General features: G+C 38.7%; 1 protein-coding gene across 4 annotated transcripts in view; it reads right to left on the minus strand.

Annotated features, from left to right (window-relative positions):
* Positions 1 to 24,311, minus strand: part of piezo1 (piezo type mechanosensitive ion channel component 1 (Er blood group)) — a 334,545-nt gene that overhangs the window by 137,274 nt on the left and 172,960 nt on the right. For 3 of the 4 annotated variants that reach the window (XM_067998050.1, XM_067998048.1, XM_067998046.1), the window contains exons 6-7: positions 11,789 to 11,969; positions 11,123 to 11,336 (exon numbers count right to left, since the gene is read on the minus strand). In XM_067998050.1, the coding sequence (XP_067854151.1) occupies positions 11,123 to 11,336; positions 11,789 to 11,969 (395 nt within the window). The remainder of the gene's footprint in view (positions 1 to 11,122; positions 11,337 to 11,788; positions 11,970 to 24,311) is intronic. The other variant, XM_067998049.1, reaches the window with a different exon arrangement.

Below are 24,311 nucleotides of genomic sequence, written 5' to 3' on the forward strand. Positions count from 1 at the left end.
TGGTAAAATCAGCCGACCACATTTTCTTTGACCCTAGCCTGCCTACTACATGAAATCCATGTTGATCGTCACCCATTATATGACAGGTGCGAGCTGTAATTGACCATATACCTGTGTCAGTTTCAGAAAGTGAATGGTACCAGTGCAAGTGTTTGTGAACCTCGTACCATTTGGGTTTCCAATCAGTGAACAATAAGTCAGGCTCAGCTGTGGTACCGCCATGATTGAATAGCCTGCCAATACTCACTGTTGATACCCTACGTCAGCAAGGAGTCAATGCTTTCAGCAGAGGATGGAAGGAGAGAAGATTGATAGGGGAAAAAACTGTGCAGTCGCCAGTGTACGTTGCAAGGCCAGGGTTCAAATGGCTCACTTACATGAAGCACTCTGAAACATGCTACATTAACATTAAACTTACTGAATGTAGTAAAATGCTTAAGGCATCACATTTCTATTACTGAGCATAAGCTTAATTCTCAGACAGTTTACGTTCTATTGGCAGCTTAAAATTCTTACTCATTCAGCATGTTTGTGTAATGAGCTTAATGAGTTTTCAGAAAGTTAGCTATGCATATAGACAGCATTCCATCTCAAGGAGGGTTGGTTTGAAAATCTGACACGCAATAAGCTACTCCAATGGTACTAGCACCTCCTGTCATTTAAGTTATTGCATGCTACCAGAACTGGTGAAAATATCAAGGATAGAATTTGTGAAGGATAGACAATAAAATTTCTGTCGTGCAGGAATGCAAACAACTAGCTCAATTCTATATATCTGTTGAAATTTAAAGCACATTTAAATATGGCTAGTTTTTCTGCGAAATACTTCCTAATTAATTCATCCCTCAATTACAATTTATCTCAGAAGAAATATTTTACATATTAGAATTTAAGAATGGATGAAATATTAACAATTCAAAGTTGCACAGCCACTTCACTTAGTTTATTTTGACTGCATGACTTTTAGACAGACTCTGCCAGGACATGCCTTGACTGCTCAGATGATAGTTTCTATAATGCACTGGATGAAGTTATTTCCTCAACTAAAAGATGGCAGAAATAAACCAACATTTATTTATTTTGAGGATGTAAAAATGGCTCTTCATATCAAAAGGTAAGAGATAAAAGAGTGCCTCAAGGCACTGTCAGGTATTGTGTACTGCATAATAAACTCAATCCTATGTGGCAAAATAAAAATTAAAACCAAACTATGAAACATTTGAAAATCTAATGTAACTACAATGAATCAGCATTTATGAAAAGACGGTTAGCAAGCTCTCTTTCCACATGTAATTGGTAAAATCTCCTTTAGGCAGTCCCACACATCACTTTGCAGTCAAAAAGTCAAAGACAGGTGATCTGCTCCCCATAATCTGTTCATACCACTCTATAACCAGGCCCTGGAGGCGCATAAGAGCAACCAAGAGTGACTCACTCACTAATTATGTTTCTCTGTGTGTGGAAACACTTGGCCTCAACCAGATGCCAACTGCTCAGCTGAAATGAGAGATTTCCATCTGAGGAAATGTGGATGTAAAATGCAGGTACTACTCTTGTCCAGGATTTTACTAAATTACACAGATTAGAAGATCCCAGACTTAATTCCTGTTGTGTGCTGTCAACTGATCTCTTTGCTGGCCAGCAATTGAGATGCTATGATTGGTCTTAGGGCTTCTGCATTAAGGAGGATTGAGAATAATAGTCAGAGGCCTTGATTTTTCCGAGGTGGGGGGGGGGGGGGAACGTTGCCCATGAGCCCGGTAGCTGGCAATGCACCCGAAGTATTCGGGATTTGGATGCCCTGCCAATCTTAACGGTAAGGCTCCATTTAAATGAAAGTTCCGGAATCTCGCTCAACATCTGGCCAGATTCATTATCTGACTTCCCCCCACTGCAATGTCCAGCCGCCCCTCCCAATGCAATGTGTTCTCTCTCTACCTCCCCACTCCGGAGCCTACCTGCCTGCCAGCCAGCTCAGATTCCAAGCCACCTGATATTGCACTGGCCTGGAGCTGGTGAGCTGCAGCAGGATGTCTGTTCAGGGCATGGAGCTCACTAGTGGCATGGAAAAGAGGTCTGGGCCTCTAATTGGCTCGGACCTCCTGTTGGCATTAAAGGATGGACGCTCCATCCACTGCACGCCCATTGTCTGCTAGCAATTAAAATCTCCCCTATGCCTCTTTACATCCTATTTCCTTCTCAATTACAATTCTCACCACCTTCTCCCTTTCTCAGCATCTTCTTCCCCTACTGTTTCTCTTTCTCCCACACTATTCCTTTCTCCCAATTCTTGCCCTAGTCTAATCTTTTCCCCTTTCTTTCTGCTTCTTCCTTCCTATATTTGTTTTCCCCTCTCCATCCCTTTCCCTTTCTCAAAATGGTGATCTGTCTTGTTTCTCTCTTTCTTTCACTTCCTTTCTCAATTCATTTACAAATTAAGCTCCCTCAGCCACCCTTTCTTTCTCTTTCGCAGTACTCTTTGTCCCCTACCTTCTCTACCTCTTTTATTTTGTGTCTCACTCTTTACCCCGCGGCCTTTTTATGTTAACCTAAAGCATAGGAGCATTTTACCAAATGTCGCTATTACTCAGCCAGTCACATTTTCTTTGACCCTAGCCTGCTTACTACATGAAATCCATGTTGATCGTCACCCATCATATGACAGGTGTGGGCTGTAATTGACCATATCCCTGTGTCAGTTTCAGGAAGTGCTTGTGAGCCTCCTTCCATTTGAGTTTCCAATCAGTGAACAATATGTCAGACTTGAAAAACTTGCAAATACTCACTGCTGATACCCTACGTCAGCAAGGAGTTAATGCTGTCAGCAGAGGAGTGAAAGAGAGAAGATTGGTAGGGAAAAAAATTGGCAATCGCCAGTGTACGTTGCATGGCCGAAGTTCAAATGGCGCACTTATATGGAGCACCCTGAAACATGCTATATGAACAGTGAACCTACTGAAATATTATACGCTTCAGTAGTAAAATGCTTAAGGCATCAAATTTCTGTTACTGAGCATAAGCTTAATTCTCAGAGTTCATGTTCCAGCAGCAGCTTAAAATTCTTACTTAGAATTCTTACTGTAATTAGCTTAATGAGTTTTCAGCCAATTGGCTATGTATATAGACACATTCCAACTCAAGGAGGGATGATTTGAAAATCTGACACTGCAGTAAGCTAATTCCATGGTACTAGCACCTCCTGTCATTTAAGTTGTTGCATGCTACCAAAACTGGTGAAATATCAAGGATAGAATTGGTCAAGGATAGGCAATAAAATTTCCATCTTGCAGGTGTGCAAACAACTAGTTCAATTCTATATACCTGTTGAAATTTAAAACATATTTAAATATGGCAAGTTTTTCTGGGAAATGCTTCCTAATTAATTCATTCTTCAATTACAAATGACCTCAGAAGAAATATTTTACATGTTAGAATTTAAGAATGGATAAAACATTAACAATTCAAAGATGCACTGCCACTCCACTTCGTTTATTTTGCGTGCATGACTTTTTGACAGACTCCGCCAAGACAGCATGAAGATCTTCATGGCCTATTAATAACCATCTCACCTGTTACCGAATGTATTTAGTTCCAGGTTATTTCATCCACCTCCTTTACTTCTTCTGGTGCCCGAGGGATGCTATTCACCATCATACTTTCTCCAGTCATTCGAGCAGGTTGGTCTTTGCTGCAAACTTCTCCATGACTGTCATCACTACTTCTCATTGATGAATTGAGCATGTGTTTCTGCTAGCTGTGGCTAGTCATGAAAAGTTTTTCGTACTGCGTTCGTACACTTAAACTGAAGAACTACCGTTACGATACACATCGCTATTTGTGAAATTGTCGTTGTGCTCTAAAAAAATATACATTTTTAAAAGCATTTTCTATAATTTTCAAGATGTTATCTAAGCTTAACTTGTTCAATCATCTCTGGTTTGGTACAGCAAACCTGATCCAAAGTTAACTTCCTGTCGCATGCTCCTGAGCTATCTGTGTAAAAAAGCAATCCATGACCATATCCACGGAGTCAAGCAAAGAAATTCCATTTATGGCAGAGGGACCAAAAGTTGGGGCAGAACTTGGATCCCTCGGGTTTTTGCCTCATTGCTCATCAAGGCAAATTCCAAATGAGGAGGCAAGGGCATTTCTTCTGCCTGCCTCCCCTCCCCATAACCCAACTTTGGGGCTATGTCTGGGGTGCTTCTGGTCTATGCCTGTAGACAGCAAGCATAGAACATAGGAACATAAGAAATAGGAGCAGGAGTAGGCCATGCGTCCCCTCAAGCCTGCTCCACCATTCAACAAGATCACGGTTGATCTTCGACCTCAATTCCACGTTCCTGCCCAATTCCCATATCCCTCGATTCCCTTAGAGTCCAAAAATCTATCGATCTGAGTCTTGAATATACTCAACAACTGAGCATCTGCAGCCCTCTCGGGTAGAGAATTCCAAAGATTCACAACCCCGAGAGAAGAAATTCCTCCTCATCTCAGTCCTAAATGGCCGACCCCTTATCCTGAGACTATGCTCCCTACTTATAGACTCTCCAGCCAGGGAAAACAGCCTCACATCTACCCTGTCAAGCCCACTCAGAATCTTATATGTTTCAAAGAGATCTCATTCTTCTAAACTCCAAAGACTATAGGCCCATTCTACTCAATCTCTCCTCATAGGACAACCCTCTCAATCCAGGAATCAACCTGGTGAACCTTCGTTGCACCACCTCTATGGCAAGTATGTCCTTCCTTAGGTAAGGAGACCACAATTGTATACAGTACTCAAGGTGAGGTCTCACCAAAGCCCTGATGCTGTTCTAAGCCACATGGGGGTCCCCACTGTGACAAATTCAAACAGCAATCAATCTCAGAAGGATCAAATGTTGTTGGGTACTGTGGTCTATCATCGTGGCAGCAAAACTCAGAAAGTTTAATGCACCTCATAGCTTCAATCTGACTGACTTGTTGCTCGCCCTCGAGTGCAACACCAAGATTCCATGTAGTCTATTAGGTGAGCGTCCCTGTTGTTCCCCATCTGGCACGGTTCCATTATGGCAATGACCCGTCCCAGGTATTTAGGAGAGAGTTATGAGGAGGCCAAAATGTCAGTTGCAAGTTCCACAATGGCACCATTGGAATTTCTACCTTTAAATCTCTGCTTCTGCTCTAACTATAGTCCTCCGAAATAATTTTCAGTAAATCAAAATCCCCTATGATGATTATATTCCCATTCAAACATACATTCCAAATTTTTTGCAAACTTCCGCATTTGAAGCCTCATTCTGAGTTGGTAATCTGTAACAGATACTCACAATTAGCTTCCTTTACTATCCCTTACATCAATCCATGACACCCCATACCTTAGCTGCACTAAATTTATGTTTAATTATTTCCTCTAACCTCATATCTTGTTCTGCATAAAAAAACAACTATACTGACCTGTCCTATCGTCTCTGTACTTCCATGTCAATCTATGAGAGTAATTTTCACCTTCAATGCTTATCAGTAAACTGGCAGAGCGGATTTCTCACCCATTATAGAACCCACCCGCTTTTCATTTCCATTGAAATCAATGCTACTCCTTTACAACACCACCCCCTCCCCCTGGCCCCTAGGTAGCCCCTTTCAACACTGTGCTACAATGGTGCATGGCAGACTGATGAAAGACTACCGTTATGTAAAGGGCAAAGATATGCGCATTAGGAGACTGTGAATGACCACAGAGTTACCCATGGCCAGTTTGGCTGCAATATTTCAGTTATGCAGGGATCGCAGAAGTGGGAGTTTATTTGTCCATGCCATTCCATTTTTTAGTAGGACATGACGTCGACACCAAGTTATAGAGAAGCAGATAAGGGAAGAGATGGTCGGGTGAGAAGAGTGCAGAGCTGGCCTTAATGATCCAGTGCAGGCAGCCGCGGAAGTTGCTGACCAAGTTGCCTTAACTCTAGGGCTTCTCACGCCTGAAAAAACATAGCAGGCCAAATTGATTTTTGAGGCAGAGGGCATAATGGACTGCTCTAAGCACTGCAGAGGCAGGTGAAGCACTATAAACTGTGCCATAGAACATTACTTATCAAGCTGTTTAGATTATGGAAGTTATAGTCAAGCTCCTAGGTAACATGGCGCTGAGCTATACTTGTGTAAAGTGTTTGTTCATCAAGCAGCAATCAAACACAGTTGATGTCACCCAGTAAATACTGAAAAGTGAACAGAAGTGGAAATTCTCAAACTAGTTTCTGCCTAATCCAGAGTTTCATCCTTTAAAACAAAAAGCAAAATACTGCAAATAATGCTGGAAATCTGAAATAAAAACAGAAAATGCTGGAAGTATTCAGCAGGTTAATGATTCAGGTCAATGACCCTTCATCAGAACAAAGGGTCACAGACCTGAAACGGTAACCCTACCTTCCTTTCTTCACAGATGCTGCCTGACCTGCAGAGAGTTTCCAGCATTTTCTGTTTTTGTTCATCCTGTAAAATTGTTACGCCCGAAAATAAAAACAGGCAAATGCACAGCTGGTTAGTCAAGGTGTGCCCTTTTTTTCCCATGCTTTCACCATACTAACTATTTACACATTGTTTTTTTTTCCTTTTAATGTCTTTTCATTACCTCACCACAATGATCTTTTGTACATTCAACAGGTTCCTGCTTTTCTTTTAAGCAGTTTGAAGGTCATTCAAAAATCATTGGAGCGTTTGTTGTTCCCTGTCCCTATCTGTTATCTTTCAAGTCCGACGTACAGAGGCTTGATTATTTTTCAGTTTTTAGTTCTGAAGAATCTTACACCTAAAAGATTAACCTGTCTTTTCTCTTTATAGATGTTGACTGCTCTGATGTATATTTTCAGAATTTTTGTTTTTATTTTAAATTTCCAACTTTTGCAGATTCTTTTTATTTTATTTACATAGTTTACCCTTGTTATGCAAAATAGATTTGTTTAGATTACATTTTACAGCTAAAATTTTACATCAGACATGATTGACTTCTGTTGCAAACCGCCAAATTGTAGTAATTTAAAAGTCATGATATATTGTATTTCAAACAATTAACAACATACAAGAAATTGTCTGGCAATTATTGCTGATAAGTAAATGAGTTGTTTGAAAAAAACATTATTCACTTAACCTTTACAACAGAGCAATAATATCATTGTTACTGAGATCACTAAAGGATTACTGTCATAATTCTGCTGATGCTAGTGAACATAAAATTGACTATTCACTGTAGAAGGTTTGGGTGCCATGGTGAATAAAAACACTGCTTTCACCCAAGGACAAATCCAGCCAATAACCATGGTATAGCACACTGAAGCAATGATATAGTGTCAAGTGGTGGACTACACATAATCCCATATGATGCTGAGTTTTCAATATTAATCACACTACCGTGAAGAAATACTGGATGGAGGCCAGATCCTGCTCATGGAAGGAGGAAATGGGTGGAGAAAAATCGCTGGGGTGCTATCACATACTTCCTAGAGATTGATTCAAATTAGTATTGGCAGAGATATGAGAGCAAGTCGTTAGCCCACACCTCAGAATTTGGGAAGTCTGATACTCCTGTTATGTTGCATACGAGTTATTTTTTGTTAATTAAAAGTCCATTATAAACTGCTAAAACATACATTTTAAGAAACTAATTATTAAGGAAATTTTTAAAAGTTGCAATGCTAAAAATTATATATATAGTTGAATTATTACAGAGTCACAAGACAATTACTGATAAGGCTATTTAACCAATCTTAGCTCATCCATTCAGAAGAACTTACAGTCCCCGATCACAGCATTCAACGTTCTCTCAATTGATTCCAATGTTTTTGCTTCAACTCCCTCATCTGGAATTCCATTCTGAGTGTTGGTCATTGTATAGAAAACAACTTCCTGACATCTGTTTTTAAATTTGCTTTTTACAAGTTTGAACCTGTGCCCTCTTGTCCAACCACCATGGTTTAACTTTAAGTACTGTTCTAGATTTACCTTTTCTATACTATTTACTAACTTATATATATCTGTAGGGTTCCCTCTCAGTCAAGTCCTTTCAAGGTTGAAGAATCCAAACTTCTCCAGTCAATGCCGGAATTAGGGAATAGAAAATCAATCAAATCATTATATATAAAGTAATAACTGTCTTTTTCCTAGCAGTTACGGAATGTAATAAAATGAATAACTCCTTTTAAAGCTGAAGCATTTTATGTAAAAAAAATTATGATGCATTCTGTCCTTATGTTAAACCATCTTCTATCATTGCATCCAAAGTAACTGACATAAACACAAAAATCCAGATTATACAGAAGCTAGTTCTTATTAAGAACATTAATATCATTCTTCCTTTTTACCTTTAATCAAAAATGCATCATCATTCTGTGCTACAAAAAGCAGTGCATGCTCGGTCCATTTGTACTTAAAAATTGTAAACAGCTGTCGAACCCTGATTTGCATATGCAAACCAGCCTTTTTTTGCGGGAGTGCTGAACGCCCATTTACAGGCCAGCCTGAAAATCATATCAGATGGGCTTTGGGCATCCAAGGGGTGGCCGTTGTTTCCCTGCCATTTTCAATTGCTGGATGCCTTGTAAACAGGGCAGCCCCCAATAACCATGGGTATTCAAACAGTTTAGAATTCAAAATCTGTCCACATATTTTTAGCTTCCCTATTATCCTGGAATATAATTCGTTGGCAATGGAGATCAATCCTCTATTTTACATGAAGAAATTGGGCTCCTCTATGGAACATTCTTAGGCAAGGTTCTACAACTTTAATTCATTGGAGAAGCAATTTCTATAGAAGAGCTGTGAATTTTTAAAAGTTACACTTGTCTTTTCAAAGGACTGCTTTTGGCAGATGAGGTCAGATAACCAACTGGAGGATGCTAAAGAACATTTCAAGTTTGCTAACCTAAATGCAAAATTGCTGCATCAAATCTTACCAACAATTGCTTAAAGAAACCAGCTCCAGGAAACTTAAAAGGCCAAAGAGTGACAGATGTTCAGATGCACTTCTAGGAGACAGTCTTTGGAAACCAGACAAAAAGCATCTTTAAATGGTTATACTGAGGGAATTTTATAGCGTGTCTTTAAAAGTTACAAACAGTATCTTTCATCTGTGTAACTGATAGTTTATTCTTAAATTGAGTTGAGAAAAAAAACAAACATTTGTCTAGGATCTCTCAGCAGCTGCATCTTCCAAAAACAAAATGCAGATGATCTGCCAACATCCTGAAAAAATAGTTGATGATGAAATGTTGCAGCTTAATAATATCATTTACTTTTACATTAACACCTGACACATAAGTGATGTGTCTCATACCCAAGATTAAAAATAAATTAACTGTAAATTGAGAATTGAGGTCAAGCTAGAAAATTTGCCAATTAGGTTTAAGATACATTTAGGCCCTGAATTTCCTCAGTCTTTCTGCCGTTGCGCCACTGTAACTTCACCAGAAGTGCAGCAAAAACTACTGGAAACAGTCTGGGAGGTGACAACACGTTGAAGGACTTCGGAGAGCAAAGAAAAGTTGGAGAGAGGTCGAGGGTGGGTTTTTTGAGTTTATATGTGTAAAATGGCAGTGTTTAACATTATGAAAGGACGGGATGGGTAGATAACAGCAAATTGTTTCCAGTAGTTTAGGAGTCTAAAATGAGGAGCCATAGAGACAAGTTTAAATGTAAGAGATTTGGAACAGAAAACAAGGTAAATTTAGGGGATGATGGAATATGGGACGGGTTAATGTGATCAGGATTATTTGCTTGCATGGAGAGTAAATGCCAACATGGACTGGTTGGCCTAAAAAGCCGCAAACCCCTCTCCCCAGCGACCTCCACTGTTGCTTCTAGCAAGAAATGTGAGGAACTTATATATTTCAGTGTGTCCAAGACACAGGTCATCTAGTCAGCTGTCTCTACATCTTCCCCCCTTCCTCACCAAGGCAAGTTTCCCCAAGCCTCCAATCCCCTAGCCCTGAACCCTCTCTCTCTGTCTCTCTGCCATCTCACCTCATGCCTTCTTCAAGCTCATATAATTCATAAGAGCCACTTCTTGCTCCTCTATAAACTGCTGACCACCCAACCTCCTGGCCCCCATGCTACCTGACATGGTAAATGGCTCTTGCTCCTCAGGCACTGTATCCCTCCCTTTCAAAACTTCTGTCATCATTCCCCTCCTCAAAAAGCCCACCCTCGCCCTCTCTCCAACTTCTCTTTGCTCTCCAAAGTCCTTCAACGTGTTGTCACCTCCTAGAACCACGCCCATCTCTCCTGCAATTCCCTGTTTGAATCTCTCCAATCAGGTTGCTGCCCTTCCAAATCACTGAAACTGCCCTAACCCAAATCACGGACGATGTTCTCTGTAACCGTGAGCGAGCCCATTATCCCTCCTCAACATTCTCCAATGCCTCTCCTCAGCTCAGTGGGGCTGCAGTTGCTTGGTTCCTCTCATATCTATCCAATCGTAGGCAGAGCATCTCTACCGATGGCTTTTCTCCCTGGCACTGCATTGTTACCTTGGCTGCTCCTCCTCTTCCTCATTTACATGCTGGCGCTTGACTACATCATTCAGCTTCCACATGTATGCTGATCGCACTCAGCTTTATCTTGCCATCACCCTTCTGGACCCCTCTACACTGTCATATTGTGCTGTCACACACTTCTCAAACATCGGGAAAACTAAAGCTATCATCTTTGGTCACTACAAACTCCATATCGTTGCCACTGACTCCTTCCTCCTCTCCGGCCATTGTCTCAGGCTGAACCGGACTGTACACAATCTCAACTAAATTAAAGCCTAATTCTGGAATGTTGCCAGTACTAGAAACTACTCTTAAGATTGAAGGCATAACCTAAATACATTTCCATTTCCTTTTATGCACCAGGGGAAATTCCTGTTGCAAAGTACGTTAAATGTTCATTTCCCTCGTACAACAAAACCTGGTAATAGGAGCATCCCAGAGCTGCACTGAACACAAGACATGAAAAATGGATATCATCACTGTGGTGTTAAGGTATTTTCTTTTTTTGTAAATGGCCCACCATTGTAAATAGATCTTAAATAGATTTGGATTGATTTTGCCCACATAGTGCATGTAGTGAACATATATATCTTTCAGTAAATACATTTCCCTACCTGGACCAGAGCCCATCGGGGGGGAATATTTCCTGGATAAATGCAGTCTGGTAGATATATAGACAGATAACATGGCCTGCAGTGTAAAATGCAACCATAACACAGATTGTATTAAATCCAACATGGCTTATTGGAAAGTGACAGGCCCACCACGTGCTAATTCCAATGAAAAGCAGATAATAAACACCAGAAAAAGCACATGGAACTGTAATTCCTGCAAGAAGAAAAGCAATACTGGATCAGTATTACATCTAATACATTAACCAATATAAATAAGCAATACATTTGTTTTTATGTTGTTTACCTTCAACATTTTTCTTAAGCTTTATTCCCCTGTCCCCACTTAGTAGTTAATAACCTCTACGTCACTTTCTTTTAGCTGATGGAACATGCATGTATACTTTAAACCTCAACAGTTTAAAACACTTGCACAATCTCTCTGAAGATCAGAGAAATATACAGGACTGGAGAGCAGGTATTAAATTACTTCTGTGGTGAAATGCCTGGCCTAGCAACCTGGCCCAAAATTGGTAAAGCTAATCATGCACAATGGCAAGTAGATTGACATGCCATAACTGATTCTGTGCCAAGATGCCAAACAGCACACTTTCAAAATGAAATGGTTCGAACAATTTGTGACAAAAATAGTGATTGTTAAAAACTTACCAGCTAAAGCCAAAAATACAATGGCCACAACTTTCCCTATTGCTTCAAGAAGTCTTTGTGCTGTCACCCGCAGTCGAGCCAGTGCGGCTGTACGGGCTTGTCTCCGTCTTTCTTGTTCAGCTGTATCTTCTTCATCCTCTGTTGCCTCTTCCAACTCCGTGACTTCCTCATCTTCATCCTGCTACACGCAAACACAACAGATCTAATTAGCAATTGGCATGGAAAAATTTCAAAGAACGTCAAGCACTAGAACATAAATTTTGGCAAGCACAACAAATTTCATCATGTATTGTGATGGCAAGACAAAACCCAAAAAAAAACTAGCTATGGCATTAATAACCTTAGTACTATTGAGAAACTAAACATGTTAACAATACCAATATACACTAGTGGATCTCTTGTGCTGTTGCTCGCAGTAAAATATGATGTTTTTTTAAAAAGACAGGAGCATTCTATCATACAATGCGCAACAAATTATTTTGCTGTTAAGATGGAGCTGTGTAACTTTAATGCCACAAAGTCTAACTGCTGTTAAGTAGAAACAAGGTGAGGCAAATCAGAGTTTAACTGCACTGTGGAAAGTGCTTGCAAATTTCAGGCTCCAGGCAACGACAGATTTCTCTTTTTTAAAGTACATGAACCAGGTTATAGCTCCTATTTTACATTTTTTCTTACAATTCCTTCTACGTTTCCTTGATGGTTAGAAGTAAAATAGACAATCTATTGAATAAAAATCATACAAACTTTTAATTGTTTTCAAAATTAGTCTTTATCTACAATATCAAATTGGCAGACTGTCCCATGTGTTTAGGGTGCAAGTTTCTATAGCAAGCCAGTCTTGTTGTCGATCATAAAAGAATATTTCTGGGAGTTTTAGGCACAGATACATGCTGGAAGTGGTAGCCAGCTTCTTATTGGAGTCTCTTCCGCTGACAAGGGTGGCTCTGTGAAGCCTGCTAACACATTTTAAACACAGAAAATGCAACTGATTAGAAAAATTTAATCATCTTGTTGCAAATGTTATTTTTGCATCTTTCTTACATCATATACCTTATGTTTCTCATGTTAGTAAAAGTCCAAGATGGCATCCAAAAGGATTTTTAAAAAATAACTGAATTAATTTAATTGGTTTTCCTCCCTTTTTTCTAATCGATATTATCTCCCATACACACACGTATACACACTTGTAGCTATCTTGTGTTATTCCTTATAGCAAGTCAGATGTTATGTTGTTGCAAGAAGTTGTGTTAGGGTGTGGAAGTAGAATAGACACCACCAATGAAAGAATTTGAAAAATGTTTCTAAGAGAAGTGCAGCAAGTGCCTTTTGACTGGTTCTGGAAAGTAAATGAATCGTATGTTCCTTAACAACTGCAGGTAGATAATTAAATATTCTCCTCGATTACCACATTTATATAAATAAATCTCTGCATGTAATATGGGGAAACACTTCTTCACCTTTACTGTCCATCTGTTTAGCGTGTTTGTTTTCACAGTGACATCAAGACATATAAAATGCTTAAGGTTAAAGTAATTTATGTCTTTACTTTGTTAACAAATACCTCTGCAACAGTACTTAGTGTTACCCTAAGGCTTTCCTTAAATAAACATTTAAATTCAGAACTTTTATTCAGAATTTTCCTCCAAACTTCAATAATGCTACAGTCCTTCCAAATCTTGCCAATGCTTATGTGAAGAATCATCTTCCGAGTACAAATGTAAAGAAATGCAGCTGATGTGTGAAAACTTGTTGTAAGTTGTTGCCGCCCCAGTCGCTTCCCACCCACCAGTATTGCTAGCGATGCCCATATCCCAAGAATTAATTTTTTAAAAATTCTCTTCAGCTTCTTACATTTAATTTTTTAATTAATCCATCATATGGTGCTGCTAGTTGTTTCTATGTTAGCCTCCTGAAAGCTTAATTATAAATGTATTGGTCGTGTATCAAAAATCCTTTCTCTTTTTTGTCTTGTTTACATTGCATCCAAGTTCCTTATTCTATTCTTAATTTGGAAATCCATGTGGGTGGATTAAATCCAGCTGCTCCAGATCCACCACTGGCTCTCAGTAGACCAGTTCCATGACGGTACTTTTAATGACTGATTACAAACACATTTAATACCCAAGAAACTGCAATGCCGTGCAGTCAGATATTTAAGCTTATGCAACAGCTGTGGGAATGCAACATGTTGAACAGTAGCTTCATATAAGATAGTAGAATGAAATGCTTTCAGTTGTCTGTTAGCTACATTCTGTAGATGTTTACTGTTGCTAGCACCAATATTGAGAAAACATAACAAATAACCCACCTGGTGCTGGTTTAATTTTTTTTGGACACTTGTACAAATCCGGAGTCATATTACAGATCAATGCCCACTCCCTCAAGCAAACTGATACTTGATTTGATTGAACCATCGATCGAAGTTAAATAAAATTACTTCCTTGCCTTCTACCTTCATTATATCTATAAACCAGTTTAACTGCATTTTCCTCAATGGTATAAGCAAAGTCTTCAATTGAATACAATAACACACTTATTTTCTAGATAAACCCTGTATGTAAAGAAATTATTTTGTTTTGGTAAAAGTGTAGTAACTTTTATCATACTAACACACTTCAGTAAAGCTTTCCCTATGTCACAGAGTTCATGTATTTATATCAGCTGAGTGTGTAACTGATCCATACATACTGCAAGTTCCAGGCTCAATCCCCGGTCAGTGCTGACTTGGTTGATCTTGGTTGGCATGGCAACTAGCCTCAGTATCTTTGGAGTAGGGAGGAGAAACTAAGTCAAGATTCTCACTCCTAATCGCTATCCAGTTACCCTTTCTGGCAAATACACGTGTAAATGACAGGTGAGAACAGAATTGGCCTGGACTGCGATGCCCCCATGACTCAATCGTCTGTCATCCAGGTTTACTCAAGAAGAATGGTAATGATAGAGTGTAGTTGGCACCTGCACAACTACATCTCAGCATGAGTTGGGAACGTCGGCAGAGCGAACAAAGTATTCATGCGAGAACTCTTTTATTGGGGTAAAATTTTACTGTGATTATCAAATAGGTGCTTACTGAAGTAAAGTGTATACTTTACAGAACACCTAGACTTGTAAATTGTTTTATCTTAAGTCGTGTGGTTAAGCTGTTGTTTTGCCCCGAGACAACATAAGATAATAATTATGACAGTGTCAGAAACATCTAGACATAAACTTTATATCCTACAGCTCCTCATTGTGAATCTTCTTTAAACAATATACTGCAGTTACAATCATAGACCTAAAAACTCACATCATCCCATAGTTGTATTCAAAGTTTCCATGTATACTATGCTTCCCTATGTTTTCACAATGCAGTCATGGTTGTATGTAGATAAGAAAATAGATTCCACAGTTCTCTCGGTATTTTCTCTCCATGTGTATACAGGAAAAATATTACTTCAGGATTTTGACCATACATTGCACCTGTTTTCTTTTCTCATTGCATTTGTTGTTGCTTTTCTATCTTTGTTTTCATTCTCCCATTCCCTTCCAATTTTTCATAAATCTCCTTTTATTTATAACTCTGATTCTCTGCCTTCCTCTGCAGTTAGGGGAATTAAAGCACAGGCCTTGTGGTTTGCTACCATTGCTTGCCCTGCTGATGCCGGCCATTTGGGACTCTCCTTAAAACACTCTCTTGAATTCTCCTCCTAAACCAGTCCACCTCTCCACCTCCCACTCCTCCTTTATGGTCGTCATTAAAAACCATCTCATTGACCAAGCCCCTTCTTAACCTCTCCTTCTTCAGTTAAGCGTCTATTTATATTTTCCTCAGGCCTCTGAAGTACCTTGGGGCGTTTTTCTACATTCAAGATGCCATATAGATGCAAGTTGTTGTTACTGCTGTTGTTAGCACATCAAGGATTTGCTCGAAGCTGCTGCCAAACCAATTTTCTTTTCTTCTCTCCAGCAATTTTCTCCCCTTTCCCCTTCAATGATTTTGTTGACTGTGGTATGGTTCAATAGACATCAATCGCTCTCTTATAACCTCACACAAGTAGTCATTGTTCATGCATGAGCACTTGACTTGGCAAGGGTTGCTGGATAGAAATCAGCAGCACGAATCCCGGACAATTTTCATTCACTAATTTAGGGTAGTTGATTCCAATTGTAGCATCTCTACTGTAATAGGCAAGATCAAGTAATGTGACAAGTGAAACTTTGCACTTGAAATGTTGCCATTGTTGTTTCTTTTGTAATGTGTTCTCAATGGTTGGGACAGTTAAATCTTTTATTTATGTGCACCTTTGAGAGCACATAAAACAAATAACAGCAGAAAAAATAATTTAAATGAAGGAAATCTTGGCAGGGTATACCATTATTCAAGTGACGAGTGGAGTTCGAGATTAAAAAAATCCTGATGTTAGAAATGTTATATTGGTAATACTAAGTACTTTACAGAGATGTTCGTTGAAGAAGGAAAGATAAGTTATTTAATTTTTTTGTCTTCAGTATAGTAATCTTCCCTCTAGTCTGATGGAACATTCTGCGTAATTGATATCTGTAGGTAAGCCTGCAGTATTTAATTTGTCTCCCTGTTAAGCTTCGAAAGCTTTGTTTTATAGTTTATATTCATTTTTCTCAGAGGATTGTATTTTGTATTTCTAGCCATGAAGAAAACATTGCAGAAACTTCAAGGAGAATGTTATTTAATGTCTGTTTGCTTTTAGTTCGCTGAGAAAATGCCTAATTTCTAATAGTCTGTTCATTCCATGTCTGTGGTGTTGGCTTCACCTCAATGAATCAATTTCTACGGCAAACAAATGTTCTTTTTAAGCACATCCAGCAGACTCCAATGCCCAATTGTGTGTGTGTGTGTGAGAGCAACAGAGAGACAATGAGAGTGAGAGACAGAAAAAAACGCAAACACAGAGGTGCTGATTTACTGAAAAGGTAATAAGGCAGCTACAGAAACATAACACAGAATATCCATGTGCCAATTTCATAGGGGAAAGTGAAGGTGTCGTCGACCCCTATGACAATAACATGGCACAAACAGGGCATTGAACCTGGGACTTTCCTCATATGTATAGCTCAGCTACTTGCTAGATAAATTCATTGAGGCACTAGAAAATTCAAGTCAATTTTTAAAAAAAAATATTGTTGTACTTCCATGCTTCCCTACGCAGATTGCTCTTCTAAGAATTTCAGGCACAATTTTGAATTCAGTGGTTTCCAACATTTTTTCATACAGCTGTAACAGTTTTTGTTAATTTTACATTCCATTAAGGAAGGAGGGTAACAATGAGGGGAGAAGAGGGGAGAGAGAGAAAATGAAAAATGGGAGAGAAAAAGAAAAAAAAAATTAAATCTTTAAGTGACTGAGTAGAAAAAAAGATTCAAAGTTTTAGAAAAATTGGCACACAGTGACGCCAAAGAGTGAGCACTGAATTCCCATTTAAAGGATCAACTTCAATTCTATCCTCCACTGCATCTCAAACTCTGGCTACCGTATATGGATCAGCTCTGTCTATTCTCAGCTGAACCATTCTGGAAAGATCCACCACCATGGAGCACTTTATCTTTGGGTAGTGAAAAGGAATTTGTTTTGAGAGAATAATAGCCTCAACAACTGGCTGATATCAATCTTTGAAGGAGGACATATCGTTCGAGACCTATCCCTCCACCAGAGCATATCTTGCATTGGTGATACAGAACAGTGACGGCAGGAATGGAGAAAGACTACAGTCCAGACCATCATATACTCCAGAGAGCTATAGTATAGCAGTGAGGTTAACAGTAGTGAAAGATAATTAAAAATGGAAATAAACAAATAAAAAGTTGGATTCCTGGGTTGTTCATTTTTACTTGTAACATGTTTCGTACTCCACATTGGCAGTTACTAATGTGCACTAGGTAACATTTCAGAAGCGTCTCAATTTGTGATTCTCCACTTCTAATAAATCCAGTGAAATCTACGTATGGAATTCAACCCTCCTGTCTTTAAACATGAATATTTAATGTACATGCTAATAGCCTTTGAAGGCCACTCTGCCTTTGCTCCAAGGAAATTTTTTTCATAAGAGATTCCTAGGCAAGGAACCTTTGACATTCTTTGTATAAACAAACTTTAGTTTTAGCTCCAGAATTTTTTTCATTTGCAGTTTTTTCATCCATCTCGCCTAAGACGATGTTCCAACGGTTGTTTGTACATCTAAATTTTGCTAATGATAAGTTTAGCTTCCAGCATATCAATGCAATAGCAACAGTGAGTGAAGGGACTGCTATTAAAACTGACCCACCCAGTGCCAATCAATTCCCCAACCTCCCCAACAAATTAAACTTCAATCAAGTTAGACATTTACATTCGTACTATGCAACAAAATAAGAAAATGAATGCACCAAAACAAACAAGTAAAGTTATTCCCTTGTTGAAATAGTTGACCTTTTCTGAGAAAATCTTGGAAACCATTGCCTAATTCACAGATTATGATTTAAACCAAAAATTTTATTTGCAATTATGTTCACAGCCTTTTAACAAATATTGAAATTCACTTAATTATGTCTTAATTTAACAAAAAAAAATTGAGAGAATCCAGTTCCTGAGGTTGTAGGATGAATGTCATGAGGCCCACAACAGATAATTCCCTTCCCCCACTTCTTGGGGGATGTTTCAACAACAGCTGCACGGCATTTTGATTATTTTTCTTGACGATTAGATTGTACGCTAAGTGATTTTCCAATCTGTATACAGTATGGAATAATAACTGCACAGAAGCCCATTCTGCCTGTGGCTCATGACCATTTCAATGATATTGCCTAAACTCTGATATGTTCTAACCTAATAGGAAACAGAATAGAATGGACAATGTGAATATTCCAGGATGTGTATCTTTACTGATTCCTTTTTAAAATGCACAGAGTATAACACCATACATTAATAAAACAATGACTTAAGCCAAAGAGGTCAATAGCAAATAGACCAATAGGAAAGTAGGAAAGGACTAGCACCAGAAATCTTTAATAAACAGTAGGTACTTAAAAAAAATACAAATGATGTGTTTTACTGTGAAGGTGCACATCCCCTAACTTGTTTGTGTTTAAAAAGCCCTCACTAAAACAGCTTACCTGCAAAAGTAATTTCAAGTGAAATTTTATGGTATATTTTGTAATACTAGGGATTAATATTAGAAAGGAGATAGATTGTATTCCAGTGATCAGCAGGTAAAGTGTAGATCAGTGCTAAATTTATGATAGTTTTTTCTTAACACTATAGAAGACCATAAAAAGAGAAAAATTATAGATTTAAATTTTTAAAATTGTGATTTATTTCCCCCATTTCTGTGAGGACCTTTAAACAAAATGCATTTCATTGTAGCAACTAGGAAATTACTTAAAGGGGAAAGATTCTCATGAGAATCCACAGCTTGGTTTCCTGGAGTCCCATTCTGAATTTGCAGTTCCCATTACTTTCTATGAAGCTGATATGAGAAGTCATTGAGAGATGTTCTCTGTTAGTAATTTCATATGTATTTTGAGCTCCCACATAAAGAGGAATAATAGCATTGTACAAGCACCAATGCTAATACTGAAAGCAACATTAAACTATTTGCTTCTGAAGAAAGCATAAATAAATGTGATTGCAAGTGAACTCAAGATTCGTATCTAGTACCTCAAAGAAATACGTTCTGGAGATCAGATAGAAAATCTCTGCTATTCCATGCACTTCTCAAGTAAATTGTACTTTTTTTGTTACTACTTACATCTCCTGCAGCATTGCTCTTGGATTGGGGCGCAAGCATAATTGGGCAGCCAAGAGCAGCAGGCACGGCCCATCACAGAGCAGGAAGCCCAGGGAGCGAGCCACATGGAAAGTGGAGGGTGGGAAGGGAGCAGCGGAGACTACGTAGTGTACTCTTCCAGACACTACAGGGGGAACTGGGAGCTTTTGTTATGAAGCAGCAACCATGTTGGCACTGGGAAACTTGCAAGAATCAAAAACTGTTCCTGTAAATAATCAGTGTTTATAAAGACAAACACAACAAGGTGGTCATGATGAAAATGGCAGTTTTCCAGAAGTCATTATGGAAGTAAGTTATGACTTGTCTCTTTCTTTCTGTATTTTGGGTTGTAATAAAGGAACATTTGTGGTGTCTGAAAGGGATTGGAAAATGTCTCTCATAGTAGTTGAGGGATAGTTGAGTGTTTCTATGGCGAAAAATAAATCAGATGGGGAGCTGATTTATTTCCAAATATTTGGTTGTTTTTCCACTGAGCTGTGAGCCTATACTGAACCAATTAAAAGTTTGTACATGAGCCTACAATCTGAAGGATTTTACATGTACAAAAAAAAATCTTGTGAATATTTATAGTGCCTGGCATCAAAATTTCGGCTAACTGAAATATATCAGCTATGCATATATTTATTCACACGTTGATGCTTGTGGCAAAAATACCACAGCACCAACCATACTTTAGTTATACAAATCTCAGGTTTATCAGTTGAAGGTATTTACAACTTTCTACTCAGATGCAAGTAGGAGATCTCTGCCATATGACTAACAAGTGGTGGTGTCTGCCAATGTAGCAGTTATACCTCTCAAATAGCAGCCAACTGAATATATCGGAAAAGTGATCATATGCTTGGCATTTTAATGAATCTGTGCTTAGCTGGGATCTAATGCATGATCATGGAGGTGCTAAGTATTATATCATGCTTTAGCAAGTTAAAACAATCCTTCTGTCGCATAATACTCATAATGATCCATCATTTAAGATGTAACCCATTCAAAGAATTGTGGACAACCTGGTATTCCAGGTTATTTACATTAACTAAGAAAATACAGCTTTAATTCCGTCACTGGAAGTGAATTATACCTATGGATACTATTGAACTATCCGAGACTTGTTTTTATTGAATACTGCAACAGAAACCCCACCCTTCTGTAATCAGTAATCATCCTAATAAGACATTACATAGAATTACATAGAATGTACGGCACAGAAACAGGCCATTCGGCTAACAGGTCCATGCCGGGGTTTATGCTCCACAAGAGCCTCCTCTCTCCCTACTTCATCTAACCCTATCAGCATATCTTTCTGTTCCTTTCTCCATCATGTGTTTACCTACCTTCCCCTTAAATGCATCTATGTTAGTTGCCTCAACTACTCCTTGTGGTAGCGAGTTCCACATTCTTACCACTCTCTAGGTAAAGAAGTTTCTCCTGAATTCCCTATTGGAATTATTAGTGACTATCTTATATTTATGGCCCCTAGTTCTGGTCTCCCCCACAAGTGGAAACATCTTCTCTATGTCTACCCTTTCAAACCCTTTCATAATCTTAAAGACCTCTATTAGGTCACCCCTCAGTCTTCTCTTTTCTAGAGAAAAGAGACCCAGCCTGCACAATCTTTCCTGATAGGTATAACCTCTCAGTTCTGGTATCATCCTAGTAAATCTTTTTTGCACCCTCTCCAGAGCCTCTATATCCTTTTTGTAATATGGAGTCCAGAACTGTTCACAGTACTCCAAGCGTGGTCTAACCAAGGTTCTATGGTTCTATACAGGTTTAACATAACTTCTCTGCTTTTCAGTTTTATCCCTCTAGAAATGAACCCCAGTGCTTGGTTTGCTTTTTTTATGGCCTTATTAACCTGCGTCACTACTTTTAGTGATTTGCGTATCCGTACCCCCAGATCCCTTTGCTCCTCTGCCCTATTTACACTCTTATTATCCAAGCAGTATGTGGCCCCCTTATTCTTCCTACCAAAATGTAGTACCTCACATTTATCTATATTGAATTTCATTAGCCAATTACGTGCCCATTCTGCAAGTTTATTAATGTCTTCTTATATTATGTCCCAGTCCTCCTCAGAATTAACTGTACCCCCAATTTGGTGTCATCTGCTAATTTTGAAATTGTACTTCTGATTCCCAAGTCCAAATCGTTTATGTAAATGGTGAACAACAGTGTTCCCAGCACCAATCCCTGTGGAACACCACTTCCCACCTTTTGCTAGTTGAAGTAACTTCCTTTAATCTCTACTCTCTGTTTTCTGTTTTGTAGCCAGCTTGCTATCCATTCTGCTACTTGTCCCCTGACTCCACATGCTTTGACCTTAGTCATGAGTCTACTATGAAGGCCTTTTGAAAATCCAAATATATTACATATCTACTGCATTACCCTTGACTAACATTTCGGTTACTTCGTCAAAGAATTCAATAAGGTTGGTAAAGCATGACCTTCCCTTTTGAAATCCATGCTGACTATTCTTTATTATATTTTTGGTTTCTAGATGTTTTTCATATTAAAATACTGATTAGAGAGATGTTGCAGTATTCATTAAAACAAGTCTCCGAAAGTTCAACAGTATCCATAGATATAATTCCAGGACTGGGTTGAATCAAAATGTCTCCTATGACTTTAATTTCAGTTTACTGTGCTATCTTTGCTACAGTGTAATCAGTAAAATTTTAGATACGAGGTATTCAGCCAGAGAAACGCACAAGCATCACAAAGGTCAAATATATGAGGTCGACCATATCTTCCGTCAAATAACATAAAAATCAAATCAAAAACACCATTACATACCAACTGGAAGCTGCAGCTTCTGCATCTAGAAATTAAAGTGGTCAGTCATCCCATGGAAAGTAAGATAAAAGCACATAGAGAGAATGAAGGGTTACATTACACATAACTAGGGCTATGGAATTTCATAACGCAAGCTGGGAATACTGCTTACAAGTTACATGTCTAACACTTTGAAGGAAACGACCGAATTCACAGAAAAATTCATTAAAATATAAGCTTTATATACACTGAGGTGTTGCACTCCTAATCTGAGCAGGTCAAACTAGTTACGTTAGGCAAATCTCAATCTACGTGCACATGAAGTGAATGGACAGCTGTGCAGTTAGATTTTGGCTTATGCAGCAGTTCTCAAATAAAAATAAATTTGATCTAAAGAGGGGCGGCCCCTTTTTAAAAAAAAATCCCCTGTGTATGCTACCCAAAATCTTATTATTCAACATATGTTTGCTAAATGAGAAATTACTAAATGCTTGTTATATCAAATGGTATTCTTGCAATTTCAGTAGCTGTTGGAATTACACGGAGTATAAATGGAATCACTCTGACTTGTAACGGTTTTAATTTACCTACTAGTTGATCTCCCCTTGCATTGCACATGGGGAGTCAAGATTAAGTGCAGTCTTCAGGTGAAGCGGGGTTAGAGTACGGGGGATATTTGGACCTCAGCGCACAGACATAATTCAGTCTCCTTTTTAAAGTCATACAGTCTGTTCTTATTTTATATAATATATTGATTTTATAGTATTTTATATATGTAGTTAAATAGCTAAACTCATTGCAATTTGAGAAGTAGAGAAGTAAGGTTGGTTGGAGCATAGCAGTTTCTCTGCAGTACAGGCCGAGCAGCTGGAAGACACAAAACTGAAGCTTTACAGCACTAACACTAGCAAGAAGATTAAATTACAGCGTGACAAATTTTTGCAGGCAGTACCTATTATAAATGTGGATATAAAAGTTATAATGGGAAAAGTTGACACAAACGTATGACAAAAATATGACAACAGGAAATACATTTTTGTAGGCAGGAAGTCATGCAGACATTTCCTCAGAGCTTTTCCCACTCCACCGCTGTAACTTCAGCGAAAACCCTTTCTACACGGGATTCCACCGAAGTTACAACAGCAGAGCAGTTGAAGCCCTAAGAAAATTTACCCTCAAGATTTTCTATATATTATATGGGCAGATATAGCCTGGGATTAAAATTACATTAAATAGTAAAACTATATGGGGTAATATTTTGCTCTGGATTTTAATAGTAACAAAAAAGATGTGACTAAACTGGTGCGCAAAAACAGTGATGGACTTTTCTTCCACTATTACTGCTACACTAAGTTTTGCTTACAGCCTGAAGTTGTATAAAGAGAGTAGCAAAAATCAACAAGCTGCATGGTGGGGGGGTTAAGAGGGGCAATGGACAAGGGAGGCACCTAAACAGAAAAATGGAGCAAAACAAAATCAAACGACCTTTGCTCCATTTTCACCCATTTTATTTGCCCTTAAACACTACTAACAAATAGGCAGCCTTCTCCAGCTTGCAGAAGTAGAAACTATGTCAACAAGTTCATCATAATTGTAGTTATACAACTTAATCACTAGCTACATGTCGTGGAATGTTTTTATCTCACCTAAACCCACTCTTCCCAAAGAATTAAAGGGGTAATTTAAACTGGCAATGAGATTTGGGCAGGTAGGCGGATACAGGCGATTTTAACTCCCAGGCCTTATCTGCATGCCACCGGTCAGCTGCTCACCTGAAATGGGCAGGAAGCAGCAGCTGGCCGACGGGCAGGAGTGGAAGTTCGGGTGGCAAGAGGTCGTTGGCCGGCACAAAAGAAAAGTTCGCTGGCAAGAAGGTAAGTCATGGGGAGGGGGTTTCGGGAGGACTTCTGCTCCTCCTTGCCCGACAAGGAATGTAAGAAAAACTTACCTTAAATGGCCTCTGATGGTCCTTGATC

The sequence above is a fragment of the Heptranchias perlo genome, chromosome 16 (assembly GCF_035084215.1).
Source record: "Heptranchias perlo isolate sHepPer1 chromosome 16, sHepPer1.hap1, whole genome shotgun sequence".
In the NCBI taxonomy this organism is placed as follows: domain Eukaryota; kingdom Metazoa; phylum Chordata; class Chondrichthyes; order Hexanchiformes; family Hexanchidae; genus Heptranchias; species Heptranchias perlo.